Source organism: Acomys minous (assembly GCF_964271855.1).
Source record: "Acomys minous genome assembly, chromosome: 10".
NCBI classification, from domain to species: Eukaryota; Metazoa; Chordata; class Mammalia; order Rodentia; family Muridae; genus Acomys; species Acomys minous.
Window position 1 is genome coordinate 107216876 of NC_140491.1, and position 16251 is coordinate 107233126.

At 45.5% G+C, this 16251-nt stretch overlaps 1 protein-coding gene across 2 annotated transcripts in view; it reads left to right on the plus strand.

Moving 5' to 3' along the window:
* The window catches only part of MAP3K20 (mitogen-activated protein kinase kinase kinase 20), a 154383-nt gene extending 138698 nt beyond the window's left edge, over positions 1-15685 (plus strand). For both annotated transcript variants that reach the window (XM_084797675.1, XM_084797676.1), the window contains exons 17-20: positions 6299-6415; positions 9203-9277; positions 12196-12346; positions 14322-15685. In XM_084797675.1, coding sequence (XP_084653801.1) covers positions 6299-6415; positions 9203-9277; positions 12196-12346; positions 14322-15025 — 1047 coding nt within the window. In that variant the 3' untranslated portion in view covers positions 15026-15685. The remainder of the gene's footprint in view (positions 1-6298; positions 6416-9202; positions 9278-12195; positions 12347-14321) is intronic.
* The last annotated feature ends 566 nt before the right edge of the window (positions 15686-16251 follow it).

The window sequence follows — 16251 nt, forward strand, 5'->3', positions numbered from 1 at the left end:
TGGGTTGCTTTCTCATCCTCCGTCAGACACACACTTGCTCCTAGAATAATCCAGGTATCTCAGCAGATCATCAGAGAAGCGTCCAGAGTCCTGGGATGCTAGCAGAATTCTCCTATGTTCTACAATCCAAATTCAAAACTTGTCCTCTCTCTTCCCCAGCAAAATGTCATGTGTGTCCTGCAGATTGCAGAGCAGAGCACCTGCTAGTTAGCATGGGCAGTTTCTTGGATTATGTTTTTGCTGCCCCAAGTCCCAGCAAAAACTCCCTGTGCTCAGCCCTTCTGCTAAGCTCAGGGCCCTGCCCCAGTGGGTCAGGACAGGATGCTCTCAGGATAATTCTTGCAGCCATGTGTGTGTCATCCTGGGTGGGAATCTAGGTGTGAAATCAAGATCCAGGGTACTTAGGACCTGCCATGACTTTGCATCTGCAACAAGACGTTCTGGTCTGCATGGTACAATGCCAGCTGGGCTAAAGCTACGTGATTGCACTGGTGCTGTTGGTACCCCCAACAAGGACTGCTGTGGTAACGGAAGAAAACCTGGCTATGTTGAACCTCACAGAGATGGCATTTTATTCTTGGTCTTGGATCCTTACCGATGCGTTCAACAGGAGAGTCTGGACTATTTGCAGCTTCTGCCTCCACTTGCACTTCGTAAAGCGAGACTTCCAGATGCTGTTGGCTGTCCTTTGTCAACCTCTAACAAGGAGGGGAAATGCTATAGCTTAAATCCGGAATGAACCCATACCATGTCTTTTTGTTTGTTTGTTTGTCAAGACAGGGTCTCTCTGTGTAACCTTGGCTGTCCTGGACTCACTTTGTAGACCAGGCTGGCCTTGAACTCACAGTGATCCACTTACCTCTGCCTCCCAAGTGCTGGGATTAAAGGCGTGCACCACCACACCTGGCTCCCATGCCATGTTTTAAGGGATTAATCCTCGGCTTAGACCTATTGGGAGGTCTAAGTGCTGGAACCTTTAAAGAGCTGGACCCAGTGGGAGGATGTCAAGTCGTTGGAGGCATACCCTCCAAGTGGACCTTTTAATCGAATCTCTCTTGTGCTTCTTGGCCATGACATCTGCTGTAGCTCCCACTGTGATGCACCTGCCCTACGATGGGCCCCATGGCAATGGCCAGATGCTCATCAATATGAAACCTCCAGTTCTACGGGCCAAGACAAACCTTCTCCCTTTATAAGTTGACTTTATCGGATATTTATTATACTGATGGAAACGAACACAGGAGACCTGCTTTTTCACAGCACCATCAGAAAATTACACTGGTTCAACTCTGACCTCAACTCACCTTTTGCTACCTGTGTGATCTCAGTGAAATCACCTCATCTTTCTGTGCATCATTTACCTTGACCAAAATAAGGCTCTCTGGCCGTCAGTCACATATGACAGCCACTGAACTCCAGACTCCTGGCTCTTCTTAGCAAGGCTGTATTGAGACACGCTGAAGCAGGGGAGGACCGAATTAGTTTTATTTGTGAAAGAAGATAAAAATGTATTCCTTCTATTTAATAAAACCAGTCATTGTGACACTGCCAGCACTAGGTTTGAAGCCAGCCTGGGATGCATGAATCCTTTTCTTGAAAGAAGAACATCTGTTTATGGCGATAAACATGGTGGAATACACCTATAATATCAGCACTCGGGATGCAGGGGCAAGAGTCGCCACACGTTCAAGGCAGGCCTGTTCTACATAGAAAGGGTTATGTTGTGAGGCCTTTCCAAAACCAAACCAAATAAAGAGAACACTAAGATTCAGAAAGATTACATCAGTTGGCTTTGATTAGGTGAAAGAAAAAAAGATAAACACTAGAAGTCGGTGTCGGGAAGTGAAATTTTAAGCCCACAATCTTCTACCCCACCCCCTTCCTCCACTTCTCCATAGCAACAGCTTAATATCTAACCTTACCCCATATGTCCCCACAGTTGTCAGCAGCAGGTATAGTTCATATAGCCAGGCCTGAGAGTGTTTTGGAAAAGGAGTCTTTTGAGGAGTCCCACAACAGGACTGACTGCATAGCTGTCAGGATTTGTTTGATTTAGGCCAGTCAAGACTGAGAGGGCGGCGGTGGTGGTGGTGGTGGTGGTGGTGGCGGCAGCAGCTCACACCTTTAATCCCAGCATTCAGGAGACAGAGGCAGGTAGATCTCTGTGACTTGAGGCCTCCCTGGCCTACAAAGCGAGTCCAGGACAGGCAAGGTACACACAGAGACACTTCCGGGGAGGGTTGGTGGGTGGGAGGGATCAACAGTCCTCCAGAGAGCCTCAGTCACTCTTGAATGTCTCTCACTCAGCATCCGTACTCAAGTTCGTATTAACTCAAGCCAGTCAATCGCCCTGATGAAGTGAATGTTTTTTAGAGCTGAACCTGGTCCCTATCAGGACCACGATATGAATAGGTAACTGTGACACGGAAGACCCTGCAGGAGGCTTGGGAGTATGTGGGACTGTTGATTTCCCTCCTCCCCTTTAATATTGGGTTTCAAGTAGCTGGGGCTGGCCTCGAACTCCTGATCTTCCAGCTTCTCCCTCCCGAGTGTAAAGACTACAGGTGTGCACTATCACACTGGCCTATACAACCTAACTCTTAAGGAAACCTCAGCAATCTGCTGGAGAGCACCTTGTTGCTTGTCATCTCAACATCTGTGTTTGTGCCCCCTGTGGAACTCAGCAGCGGCTGGTTACAGCCTGGACGTTGTGGCATGTCCTCAAGGACACTTTAGGGCAACTTGAAAATGCACAGGACTCAGAGAATCCTCTTGCTTTCTTTGCAGGTTCCTTTTCTTAACTAAGTGACGACATCATAGCCCCTGACGAGCTTTAGGGGTTACATCAGGGGACAAGCAAGTTAAGCCCAGTGCCTTGGTTGAACTCCACCTGTTCTCTCTCACACAGCTCTGTAACAAGCAGTGTCCACCTACTGGGCTAGCCAATGCCCTCCTTTCTTGGTGCTTTCCCGATTGGAATTCTATTGCTTCAGAAGCTGTCTTCCTTTATGAGTCAGTTAAGGGTCTTTTAAATAAAAGACACTCGGGAGGCAGAGGCAGGCGGACTTCTGTGAGTTCGAGGCCAGCCTGGTCTACAAAGTGAGTCCAGGACAGAGACTGGGTACCCAGAGAGACCCTGTGTGTTGGGGGGATGGGGGCGGGGGCGGAGGGGGGAAGACAAATACTATTTACAGGTTGTTTGGATCAGGGCTCCTGGGAGCTGAGCTAGGCAAACAGTGGGCGTAGCTACAGGGGGGACCTCTGGCTTCTGTCTCTCTACTTTTACTGTCCTACCTGTTGTCCACAGCTTATTTGATTTGTGGAGTTGGGCAGAGCCACCAGTGAGCCAGGTCCACCCTGTCTTTACTGCCTTCCCCGCTGGCGCCTTCTCAACCACCTCTCCCGTTTGAAGCCCATCTCTACTGCCCCAGCTCAATGAATACCAGGAAAGCTCCTTAACCTGTCTGAGCCTCCTTTTCCTCCCTCATTTAAAGGGGAAGTGAGCCTGATTCACAGGATTTTTATGAATATCAAATAAAATAACATGGTCTAAGCAGCCAGCACAGAGTAAGAGCAGCAAGTGCTCTGCCAGTGTGACAAGGTAGAGACTGGAGCCATATGTTAGTTACCTGATTTTTGCTGTGGTAAAAGTACCTGACCTTCCCACCCTGCCCCCACCTCCCCCCCCCAAAAAAAAAAACACTTCAAGAAGGCTTTATTTTGGCTCAGGTTTCAAGAATACAATCCTTCGTGGTAGGGAATTCATGGTGCCAGGAGCTTGAGGCAGCTGGACACAGCTGGACACAGCTGGACGCATCGCCTCTGCAGTCAGGAAGCAGACAGAGATGAATGCTGCTGCTCAGCAGTTCTGCTTTGCCCTCAGTCCGAGCCCCCAGCCAGTAGAACAACAAAGCCCACAGTGGAAGTGGGTTTTCCCATCTCAACCATCATATCTAAATAATCCCTCCCAGGCACGCCCAGAGGCTTGTACTAACCAGCTCAGAGCACAAGGTGTCACAGGGGGCAGCGTGTCCAAAGGGAACCCTAGGGTCGTGAGGCAAGAGGGAGGCAGAGGGAGGCTGGTCACTGTGGGTGGTCTTCTGACAACGCCTTTGGCTGTACAATTGCCAAGCTTGACCGGTGAGAGAAACATGAGTTAACAGCAGCTCTGTCTGTCTAAGGCACTTGCACTGGGGAGGTTCTATTTTAGGGAAGGGCCCTACTCTGCCTGGTTAGCCCAGGGCCTTCGTGTTCCCATAGTAGTGGGAGATGAGAGATGTGCCAGTTCTCAGCTGTGGCTGTGGCTACTGTGAGAAAGCAGGTTCGTTTCACTGCGTGGACCTTTTCTTCCCCTAATTGGCATCCTGTAAGTGTAGCCAGGCAAGAAGGCCCTGCTTGGCCCCGAAGGTCCCCCAGGGGTTCTCCCAAACCTCTGTCCTGGCTTCTCACGGACGCCAAAGGGGTTTCTGTAGCCTCCTTGCTGCTCTTCCTGCCCAGGGCTGTTTCTGAATGGTCCAAGCCCACTGTCAGCAAAGTGCTTCCTAGTCTTAACATGTGTGTGCTTGGTGTGATATGCTTGATCCTTCAACCCTTGGTTCTTCAAAAAATGTAAAAGACAATATTAATTTTTAGTCCAGAGATCAAAGCTGAACTGCATACACATGTAATGCTTTATTACTAAATTCTTTATACAGCAGTGTACTCACCTTGATCTAACTGTTAACATTTTACTCGGTTTACTTCATTTATCATTTCTCTCTCTCTCCACCCACCTAAGCAATACTTATTTCAGAATACATTTCAAAGTAACTAACTCACAGACATCAGAATGCATCTTCCTAAACATTTCAGTATGCCAGGATTCTGAAAGAAATGTAAGGAACTTATGTATACATTCACTGGTTTTGACAAGTGTATACATACCCCTATGCTACCCTGTGCTCTGTCAACACAGCCCTTCCACTTCCAGAAAGTTCTCTCATAATCATCTGAAGAAGCAAGCAATCAGTCTTCTGAAAGTTTTTTCCAGAGGAAAGTTGTTGAGTGTCAGAAAAATACCCATCAGTGTATTCTTTCTTCTGCCTCCTACGTCTTTCACTCACCATGTTTTTCAGCACATACATGTTTCTAAATGCATCAGTAATTTTTTATTGACCATTCTATGAATATATGGTGATTCTTTTCCCTTTTTTATTAATATTAAGCACTTTATTAGCTGTTAAAATAAAGCTTCTAAGAACATACCCAGACAAATCTTTTTTCCATTTCTTCTGTGTAAATACCTCTACAAGTAGAATTTCTTAGTCATGGGTGTATGTTTAGTTTTGTTTTTTAAAAAAAATGCCAAAAGGTTTTCTGAAGTAATTATACCATTTATGTTTTTGCTACGGAACATGGGAGTTCCAGTATCTTCAAATCCTAACCAACATTTGATGGTATCAGCTTTAGGTATTCTCCTGGTGTGTAACAGTAACTCCCTGTGGTTTGAATTAACATTCCCCTCCTGACCAACGATATACAGAACTATACAGCAGTGTTGCTATAAATTTAATATACCATTATTAAAAGTTAAGTAGTTTCACATAAGAATCCAAATTTCTAGTTTTTAATGAAACACTGAAGGCCCTATCAAAACTGGACTCATATTCCTACATGGATACAATCGCCAGAACCTGGGCAGTGACTACACTTTTAGGGCAACTGCCCAGCTCTCTGAGTCTCCTTTGCCTCCTCCTCCCCATAACTGCTCAGCCGTCAGTTACCATATGTCATCACCTCCGCCGTGTCGTCCTTCTTGCTAAAAGGATGATGAGCTGTGTCTTCAACCCATGCCGTTATCAGCTCTGGAAAATGGAGGTAGTAGATTGAGAGGACCATATAGTAAAAGAAAAGAAAAAGGAGGAATAGGACTGGTTTTGTCCCAATGATAAATGGGATTTAAAAAATGATACCCCCGTAATATTTAATATAATATGTACATTAAAGGGACCTATTGTGAAGGTTCCATAATGTAACTGCCTGAGTTTACTCATTTTTATTTTATGCCTGGCCCCTTTAGAATTTTGAGCTTGCAACTCTTATAACAAAACACTTCAACTGATAAATTACGCCTCAAGGCTGCACTGACTGGGGGTTATTAGATATACAAAGGGATCTAATTTCATGTCCTCTTTTGAAAAAGAAAAAATAAAGCACTCCCACACTACTTCATTTAGAATACTTTGTGTGTTATAAAACACAGAAATGAGAAAAAAAATCATTTCATTCTCTCAATTCTGTAATTTTGTTTTAATTCCAGGATTGTAAATGGAAAATGTATATGGAGATGGATGGGGATGAAATTGCAATAACCTACATAAAAGATGTGACTTTCAACACAAGCCTCCCCGATGCAGAGATTTTAAAGATGACAAAGGTAAGTTCTATTTACAGCTTAAAAGCCTTTTTTATTTCACAGATATCAAACAAAGACATTAGAATACCCCAGCAGTGGGCTTTTGTGCTCCTGGATACTCACATCAGCTCAGCCTCAAGCTGGCTCTTAAAAGGCACACTTTATTTAGCAGATTGAGGGGATAATTTTTTTGTTAAAATTCCACTTATGCTGTGTGAACTAAAAAGCATTGCAAACAAAAAAAGTATCATTTAAGTTTCTTTTTAATCCTACATTTCTTCATACTTACCCTATCATTTACTAAAGTAAAAAAAAAAAAGTTATCAATGAAAATATTTATCTCAAACTGGATTGACTTAAGCTATGACAAAACTTGTGATGATGAGCACTTTATCTCTTGCCCTCACTGTTGGTGATCAACACAGAGCCTTGTACACGAGGGACAGTGTCGCTACCCCCAAGCTGAATTCCCCAGCCAGCGCTATCCGGTTTCTAGAAGGACTGAGACAAGGCTACTCGGGTGGGGGTGGGGGTGACACGTGTTGCTGCTTTGTAGCCTCTGTAAATTCACACTAGAAATCCCTACAGTGGGTGGAGAGCACAATACAGTCAGAGTCAGTGGACACCCTGAAGAAAATCTGATAGAAATGCGTAACTTCCTCCTCGGACTCCAGGCTTTCCCCAACCATACAGGGGGGGAAAAGTGTAAGAGTTCAGTGGTAGAAGGTCCTACTGCTTCAGACACAGGACATGTCAGTAGGACGGTCATCCTGACCTCAAGCAGCCATCAATGCTGGTCACCACCAACTTAACTGTGTAGTGGCTTTTAGTGAAAAAAAAAAAATGGAGATTTTTTTTTTTTGCAAAGAACCAGACACAAGCAGGAAACAGAATGAGTCTGCAAAGCTATGACAGGTGATTTGTGTCATCTCCCCATAGACATAAGATGGCTGAATGCCCAAGTCCTTGTAATGTACCAGTAGATTCATCAAAAGGCTGGTTTGGTACCCATTGTCTGACCCCCTATGTAACTGGGATTCGTTTCCCTGGCATTACTTACCCGTAAGGCTATGATTTGGGTTAACGTTTCCTTATGCTTTGGGGACATGCCGTGTTTTGCTATCTGGAGGACTAGAAAGGGCAGGTGTTCTCCTCTGGGTCTCTCTTCTGTCCTCTCCAGTTACCACAGTTGTCTCCTTGCTCCCATGTCTTCAAGAAGATGTAGCCACTGCGTACCATAAGAAGGAAGTTGCTCACTGTAAAAATAATGCAATACCATTATAGAACCAAATATAGATGTTTCTGCTATCATGCGCCAGTGCAAAACCACACGCCAACACTGATGGGACTTGCAGGAAAAATAGGACTGGGAAGGCAATTCAAAATTTGCAGAACTTTATAAAAACAACAGAGACAATAACAATCTTAATTTATATAAAACCATCCCAGTTAAGTCTCCCTTATATTCTATCCCCAGTTTATACACAGTCATAGTTTTGCAACCCCAACCTGGAAGGATAAGGGAACAAGAAGAAAAAATTTAAGAGGCAGCAGACGTTGGCAGATCACTGTGAGTTGAAGGCCAGCCTGGTCTACAAAGAGAGTCCAGGACAGCCAAGGATACACAGAGAAACCCTGTCTCAGAGAAGAAAGAAAGAAAGAAAGAAAGAAAGAAAGAAAGAAAGAAAGAAAGAAAGAAAGAAAGAAAGAAAGAAAGAAAGTTAAGAAATATATTTTTTTCAGAATTATCGTAAGATCCAAGACAAGGGCTTCTGTGTGCAGCTCCCGCACTACTAGTCTAGGCTACGGCCAGGGTCTGCGCATCGAAAAGACACAGCAGTGGGTCATTCCTGCTAAGAGAATGCCGTTTATTGGGAGTAACAGAGCTGCTTATATAGGGGAGGAACCAGCAATCGAACCAGCAATCAAACAGCACTGGGGAAAGTCCTCAAGAGGAGGCAAACCAAGGGCCAAATAATGAGACTCAAAACAAGGAAAATGAAGGCAACCAGTGGAGCACAATGTTTCAACTGCAGAGAAAAAACAAGTAATGTTTCAACTGCAGACAAAAGCAAGTCAAGTTTCAACTGCAGACAAAAATAAGTGATGGTCAGTACCAGCACAGCCCCAGTTCCCCACATCAGTGATCCTTTGTCTTGGCACAGTAGGAAAATAGCACCATAATGTCTTTATTGGTACAAACCTCTCGGCATGATAGCCTACCAGACTGGAAAGCTCAGTGGTTATCAAATCACTACACTAGCCACTGCTTACCTTCAAGGAAGACACTTCTGGGCGTCTCCTGTTGTCATAGCTTTATATTAGTGTTACGAAAGCTTGTGGCTACTGTTTCAAGCATTAGCCTGAATTACCAACCTTCAGAGAGGATTGAGTAATATGTTATGTTCTATCAGCCCAGAGAGGGTTGAGGACCTACATGCTGGTACATCTGTGATCCCAATACTTGCGAGGCCAAGGCAGGAGGATCACCTACCAGTTCTAAGTCAGGACTACACAGCCAGACCCTATCTCAAAAACAAAAACAAAAACAAAGAAAAAAAAACCCACAGAAGACCACAGGAGACTGTCTCCCATCAGTAGAACATGCACACATTCAGAAATATTGTTTGCAAATGTATAAAAGCGACAAAGGCCAAAACGTAAGTATTTTTATAAACTAATAAGATTTTATGATAATCTGATATCCTGTCCCTATTCGCAAATCGTGTATGGCGCAACTGGCCTCAACAAGACACAGCAGCCCAGGCTGTACTCTGATACTATGCCATCCTGTCTTCTGTGTTTCAGCCACCATTCGTAATGGAGAAGTGGATTGTTGGAATAGTGGATGACCAGACTGTGGAGTGCACGGTCATGTATGAGGTATGCTCCTGAAACCAGAGCTAGGTGTTTCAGCCCATTGGTGAGCAAGGGACTTGCTGGGTCTCTCTGGGTACCTACAGGTTGGTATGTGGATTTATTGGAAGAGAAATTATAATACCAGCATGCATATATATGCTGGTATTATATGAATGCCATCCCCTAATAAGTGTGAGGAAGGAAAGAGAACACAATAGAATTTAGGGTAACACCTCGGCTCTACTTTCATTAGATATTGATTGAACACTTTGTGCATCCTACCTAATAATATAAAAAGAGAGGGGAAATCACTCGAAAGTAAGAGCTTGGGTGAGGAGTTCAACTATTGTTCCAAAGACCAGCACATACCCTAGGGCCACCTGGGGAGTTTATTGCTATAGCCAAATTAGCAGATTCCATAAATTTCTATTTAAAAAGAAAGGAAAAACTTGTGTTTTAAAAAATGATAACAAGCCGGACATGGTGGTGCATGCCTTTAATCCCAGCACTCGGGAGACAGAGGCAAGTGGATCACTGTGAGTTCGAGGCCAGCCTGGTCTACAAAGCGAGTCCAGGACAGGCAAGGCTACACAGGGAGACCCTGTCTCAAGAAACCAAACAAACACTAACAAAATGTTCACATTTGGTACTACCTGCCAACAGGGTAGAGAATGACCCAGCCATAAATAAATCTTGTCAGAGAGGGGCAGGTGGAAAGGAACAACACTAGCTTGGGGTGGTAGATTGCAAGTTCAGAGATCAGAAAACAGCCACACAAACGTCAAGAGTGCAAATCTCTAGGACACAGAAAACAATGACGGCAGACAGATGGACAAAGTTGGATCTGGGGACCCCAGTCAGGACTCACTCTAGACAAGGCCGGAAGTCAGAGAACTTCACAGAGAACCTAATCCTGCTGGGAAAACCACCATGTCTTCTATACAATAAACTACTGATACCTTACACTTAAAATTTTGTTTAAAATGGGAACTTAAAGTTTCATGCCTTTTACCATTTTAAAAATTCATATTTGCTGTTATAAAAATATCTCTCTGGAAATATACTTCAATTCTCAATTCTGCTTTCAGAAATGTACTTAATCTAGTAACTTTGTAAAAATCAACCAGGTCTTTGGGGGATGGTAGGACATTGACCCTAGAAAGGCAGGAACCTCACACGGCACAGGCTGAAAGGGATGCAGTCAGAGCACAGAATCTGGAGACACATGCAGATACCAGTATGTATCTTCCATTGGCAGGGCATGCACATCTTTCGTTCATTTAAGACGGCTGTATTGAGGATTGACCATAAACCAGGAACCGTAAGAGGCAAGCACACCTACGCTGTCTCACTCGTGGGCGGGTAACAGGCTGGGAGAGAAGAAAGGAAGTTCGGGGCTCCGGAGTACTCTGTGAGAGAGTTAACGTGTTCACACACAGGCTTCTCTCTGGGAACAGTGTCTCTTTCCTGGTCCCCTGACCAGTGGCTGTAGTAAGACGCGGGACGTCTCCCTCAGGCTGGACCTTGCGTGCTGCTGCATTGAAATGGTTTCCTGAGCTATCACAGTCTAGACTTTTAGACTGAGACCCAAACCTCCTCCACCTTACTCCACAGCCTGCGTGGCAATAAGTCTGACGTACTTGTTAGCTGGTCCTCGCCCGCCAGGAAAAGCTGGACAGAGCAGCCCCGTTCCAGTTCTGTCTGCTGCAGACCACTCTGCAAACATGCCACGCCAGCTTTTTGCTGCTGCTACTGCTGACGATGATGATGATGATTCTTACTTCTGCCCTTCCTCTCCTTCCCCCTTCCTCTCCCTTCCTCTCTTCCTTCCTCCCTGTCACTTTCTTCCTTTCCTCCTCCTCTTCCTTAGGCTTCATGATAATAAGCCACTTCAGTATTTCTCACTTTCCAGCTTTTAAAGACCCCTTCCTTCCTTCCCTCCTTCCTTCCTTTCTTCTTTCCTTTCTCTCCTCCTCCTCTTCCTCTCTTCTTTTTTGAGACAAGATCTTTCTATGTAGCCCTGGCTGGTCTCCACCTTGCTATTAGACCAGGGCTGGCCTTGAACTCTCAGTGACCCACCTACCTGTGCTCCTAAGTGCTGGCATTAAAGGTGTGCACCGCCACACACTACTAGAGACATATTTCCGTAACTGTATTGACTCCTAGAGATTCGGGGTTTTTTTGGTAGAGACCCAAGGCCATTCACAGGCCAACCCAACTGTCACACTGAGCTATGTATACCCACGGCCCTAGCGAGACTGTGGTCTATAGACACATCTGGTAATGAGGACCTTTTCAGGATAGAAACTGACGTCTTGGTCCAATATCCTCTCCAAATACTGGATTTCTTCACTCTCAGTGCTGTCTCGCTGCACCTGCCCACCTGCACGCAGCTGGGAGCAGCCTAATTTGATCCTCTTCCCTGTGTGTGTCCCAGTGCCCTTGGCCCAAAGGCACTCTGGAGCAAAACATTTCTTATCAAAGAGGTAAATTGAGCTCTGTCAAATATTAAAAATTCTGAGAAGACTACCCTATGTTTTTAAGTACTGTAATCTAATATGTAGAAAGGGGAATAGGATGGGAAAAGAGGAAGGAAGGGGGCGGGGGTACTAGAGTCCATTATGAGAAAGGTGGTTAAAATGTTCTTATGAGTTAGTTAGTTAGTTAGTTAGGTTGGTTTGGTTTTATAGGACAGGGTCTCTCTGTGTAGCCTTGGCTGTCCTGTACTCACTTTGTACACCAGGCTGGCCTCGAACTCACAGCAATCTGCCTCCCTGAGTACTGGCTGGGATTACAGGCGTGTGCCACCATCCTCGGCTCATTCCTCTATTTAAATTCACTAAGTTGGGCAAATGACATAATAACGTGCATTTTCCCCCGTTCCATTTTATAACTGTATACATGTATGATCAGGTTTGTTTGCTTTTTTTTTTTTTTGACAGAGTGATGTCAGAACGCCGAAACTCACTAAGCATGTGCACTCCATTCAGTGGAGCAGAACGAAGCCGCAGGATGAGGTGACAGCGGTCCAGCTGGCTATCCAGACTTCATTCTCCAGCTCAGAGGGCAACCCCGGCAGCAGATCTGACTCAAGTAAGTTAGTGTTCGAGTACCACACATGTGTCTCAGCCCACAATGCTAACTATGACATTCCCATCACAGAGGTGAGTGCCAGGCAGTGGGCAGCACAGATGTCTAACACAGCACCTCCCTCTTACAGTCTTTTAATATTGTTCTTTTTTTTTTTTTCAAAGTTTTTTTTCCTAATTCTTTGAAAAGTTCATACATGTGTACAGTGTACTTTGATCATATTCACCCCCCATAATATTGGTTTTATAAGCAGATTATAGAGTACTATTTATAGACATAAATGTGCACACATTGTACAAATTTTAATATCCGGATAACTATAATGATGAAAAGCAGTTACATTACATGCTGACAAAAATGTCTGCTTTATTTAGTTTCTAAAAGTGTATCTATGACGTGAATCTTCTAGCAAACATTCCTGCAAAGCCACTGCTGTCCACAGTACTTCTGGTCTTTTTTTTTTTTTTTTTTTTTTCCATTTGGCAAAGTCTTGTGTATCCCTGGCTGGTCTGGAACTATTTTCAGATAGCCGAGGATGACCTTGAACTTCTGATACTCCAGCCTCCACCTCTAAAGTGCTCCAGTCACGGGCATGGACCACTACACCCGGTTTAGGGGGCTGCTAGGGATGGAGTCAGGGCTTTGCATAGGCTAGGCCAGCACTCCACCAACTGAGCTACATCCCTCGCCACGAGGACATCTCGAGTCCTGAAAACCAGTCATCATGGCAATGATGGAGGATTGAGGGAGTGGGGGGGGGGGGTGGAGAAGACTGAACAAAACAAGAGTAAAGTAGGACGTGATGAAAAGGTTCAGCATGGGCTGGGTAGTGGCGGCTCATGCCTTTAATCCCAGCAACTGGGAGGCAGAGGCAGAGGCGGATCCCTGTGAGTTCAAGGTCAGCCTGGTCTACAAAGCGAATTCTAGAACAGCTAGGGCTACACACAGAGAAACCCTGTCTCAAAAAAAGAAAGAAAGAAAGAAAGTAAGTAAGTAAGTAAGTTCGGCCAGGCATGGTGACCCACACCTTTAATCCCAGCACTCGGGAGGCAGAGGCAGGCGGATCACTGTGAGTTCAAGGCCAGCCTAGTCTACAGAGTCCAGGTCCAGCCAGAGGGACACAGAGAAACCCTTTCTCGAAAAACCAAAAGAAAAAAGCAAGGCCAGCTGACAGGCTATGAAATTGGTCATTATCTGGTGAACTCAAGCAAACATTCTGACTCCCTACTTGTAGGTTGAGAAACTCTAGACTGTTGGGCTGAGGCAAGCTCACCAGCCTGTTGAAGGTGGATGTACACAAAGCCAAATGCAGTTCCCTTTAACAATCAGACATAGCAACCAAGCACAGCACAGCGCGCGCGCACACACACACACACACACACACACACACACACACGCTCTCTCGTCAACACTTCTTTGTCTCCAAGAGAAAAGTATTTCTGTGACAGTATACCAGAAGGCTCTTTGTCAGGCATAGAGACAAAAGGCAGAGATCTAACTTACTGCCACCAAGGGCAACTGTCACTAAGTTATGACAGCCTGGCCCCTTTGTTGGCTACTGTAAGGTCTGACTTGCCAAACAGAAGAAATATTCTTTTTTTGGGTTTTGGGTTTTGTTGTTGTTGTTCTTGTTCTGTTGGGTGGTTGGTTGTTTGCTTGGTTTTTTGTTGTTGCTTATTTGTTTTTCGAGACAGGGTTTCTCTGTGAGTTCGAGGCCAGCCTGGTCTACAAAGCGAGTCCAAGACAGCCAAGGTAGCATAGAGAAAACCTGTTTCGAAAAACCAGAAGAAAAAAAGAAAAAAGAAAGAAAGAAAGGAAAAGAAAAGAAATAGGTCCATGTGCCCAGCCTGGAACTTCCTTGAGTGGTAATGCTTGGCACGCCCCCAGGCAGCCCTGAGATTGCTTCCCTGAGCCAGGCTTATGAATTAGGCATGCAGCTTTGTGTGGTGGAAGATGCTTATTTCCATTTCCCCTGCAGGTGCGGACTGCCAGTGGTTAGACACTCTGCGCATGCGGCAGATTGCATCCCACTCTTCTCTACAGCGTTCCCAGAGCAACCCCATCCTGGGGTCCCCTTTCTACCCGTACTTTGGCAGCCAGGATTCCTACGCTGCCGCCGTGCGGCGGACCCAGACACCCATGAAGTACCAGCAGATCACACCCATCAACCCTTCCCGGAGCTCCTCCCCAACGCAGTACGGGCTGACCAAAAACTTCTCCTCCCTGCACCTCAACTCCAGGGACAGCGGCTTCTCCAGCGTCAACACCGACAGCTCCTCCGAGAGGGGCCGCTACTCAAACCGGAACAGAAACAAATACGACCGCGGCAGTGTATCCCTCAACTCTTCCCCAAAAGGAAGATATGGTGGTGGGAAAAGTCAGCATTCCACACCTTCAAGAGAAAGGTATTCTGGAAAATTCTACAGGCTGCCCCAGTCAGCTCTGAACACTCATCACTCCCCTGACTTCAAGAGGAGCCCGAATGACCGCCGCGTGCCGAGGACCATCCCCGGGATGCCTTTGCACCCCGAGACTCTCTCCAAAGGAGGTGAAGAGGAGAGCAAGGTGAGCGAAGGGGGCTGGACTAAAGTGGAGTACCGGAAGAAGACTCACAGGCAACTTCCGGCCAAGACTGGCAAGGAGCGAACCCGGGGCAACTACCGTGGGCGGAGGAACTTTTGATGGAGTGAATCAAATGGGCTTTTTGAAGTGGGTTCTGTGGGAGTTTGTGCAACGGATTTTTGGTAACAAGACATCTTCAGATTGCAGGAACCAAAACTTGGGGTTGGAAAACACCTTTAAATTGAAAGGACAACAAAAGCAAGGCCATGATTATGGCGGTCGGTTGACTAGCGGTGGCAATTAGACTGGACAATAACTGCCCATGTTTCGTCGCCTGAATTAACATTGACGCGGGAAGGGCAGTGTCATTTATTCCATGCTGGGCACATTCTCCTTACCAGGCTTGGGACTGGTTAAACTAATGAAGACCACAGAGAAATCAGATTTCTAGATGAAGCAGGATTCTTCTTATTTCCAAGACAGCTCAGCAAGGCACTGTGGCTGATCCTTTTTTTAAAAAAAAAAAATTGGGTATTTTGTTCGTCATGAATTTTTGCATTGATTTTTTTTTTAAACTAGTGCGATAAAATATCATTTCTCTTGATTGCTGAGGGATTTTTTTTAAATGCCTCTCTAAATTCTGTGCCCAGGCAAGTGCTCACTCATCTCAACCCTGTTAGTATTTATTTTAGTGAGGTTTTTGTGTTCTGTCACGGTCAGAATTGGACTGATTTGGCTCATGATTTTGGGGGTAATAAAAAAAAAGAGTATTGAAGTTAATGTTGATTGTGTGGTGCTTAACTCATTCATTAAGGTTCATCACACAGAAGGTCTAAATGGCCTGGAGATTTGTAGCTGGCTCCCTTCCTGGGCTTCCAGGACTTGAGTTGTGTAGTACTTTCCACCTTCACCACAGGAGGAGAAGAGGTAGGGGAGGGGGAGAGACGGTCCATACAGCATCCTCGGGATGCCGGAACTCCAAAGTCTAAAAGAAAACAGATGGAGCAGGACGATACCACCTCAAGCTAAAAAGCCAGAGAAATGAAATTGCCCTTAGCCTTGTTAGAGCAAGACAGTAAATGCCAGCCTTGCAGCAAGATGATGTGCAGGAGCTAGCTAGGAGTTAGGAGGAGGCTGCTTGCAGTCTAGAGCAGGAAGCCTGCGCCATGAAGGAGATGAGGATGGCATATGAAGCACTGTGGGATGCTTCCTGCTTGTAGAAAGTCAGGTGGCAACAAACCTATTACACACCAGGTAGGTAAATACCACTCTCAATATGCTGAGATTCTGTTCAGCGTTCACTGACACTAAACACTTCGTACCTTTTGATCTATCTGTCCAGGAGT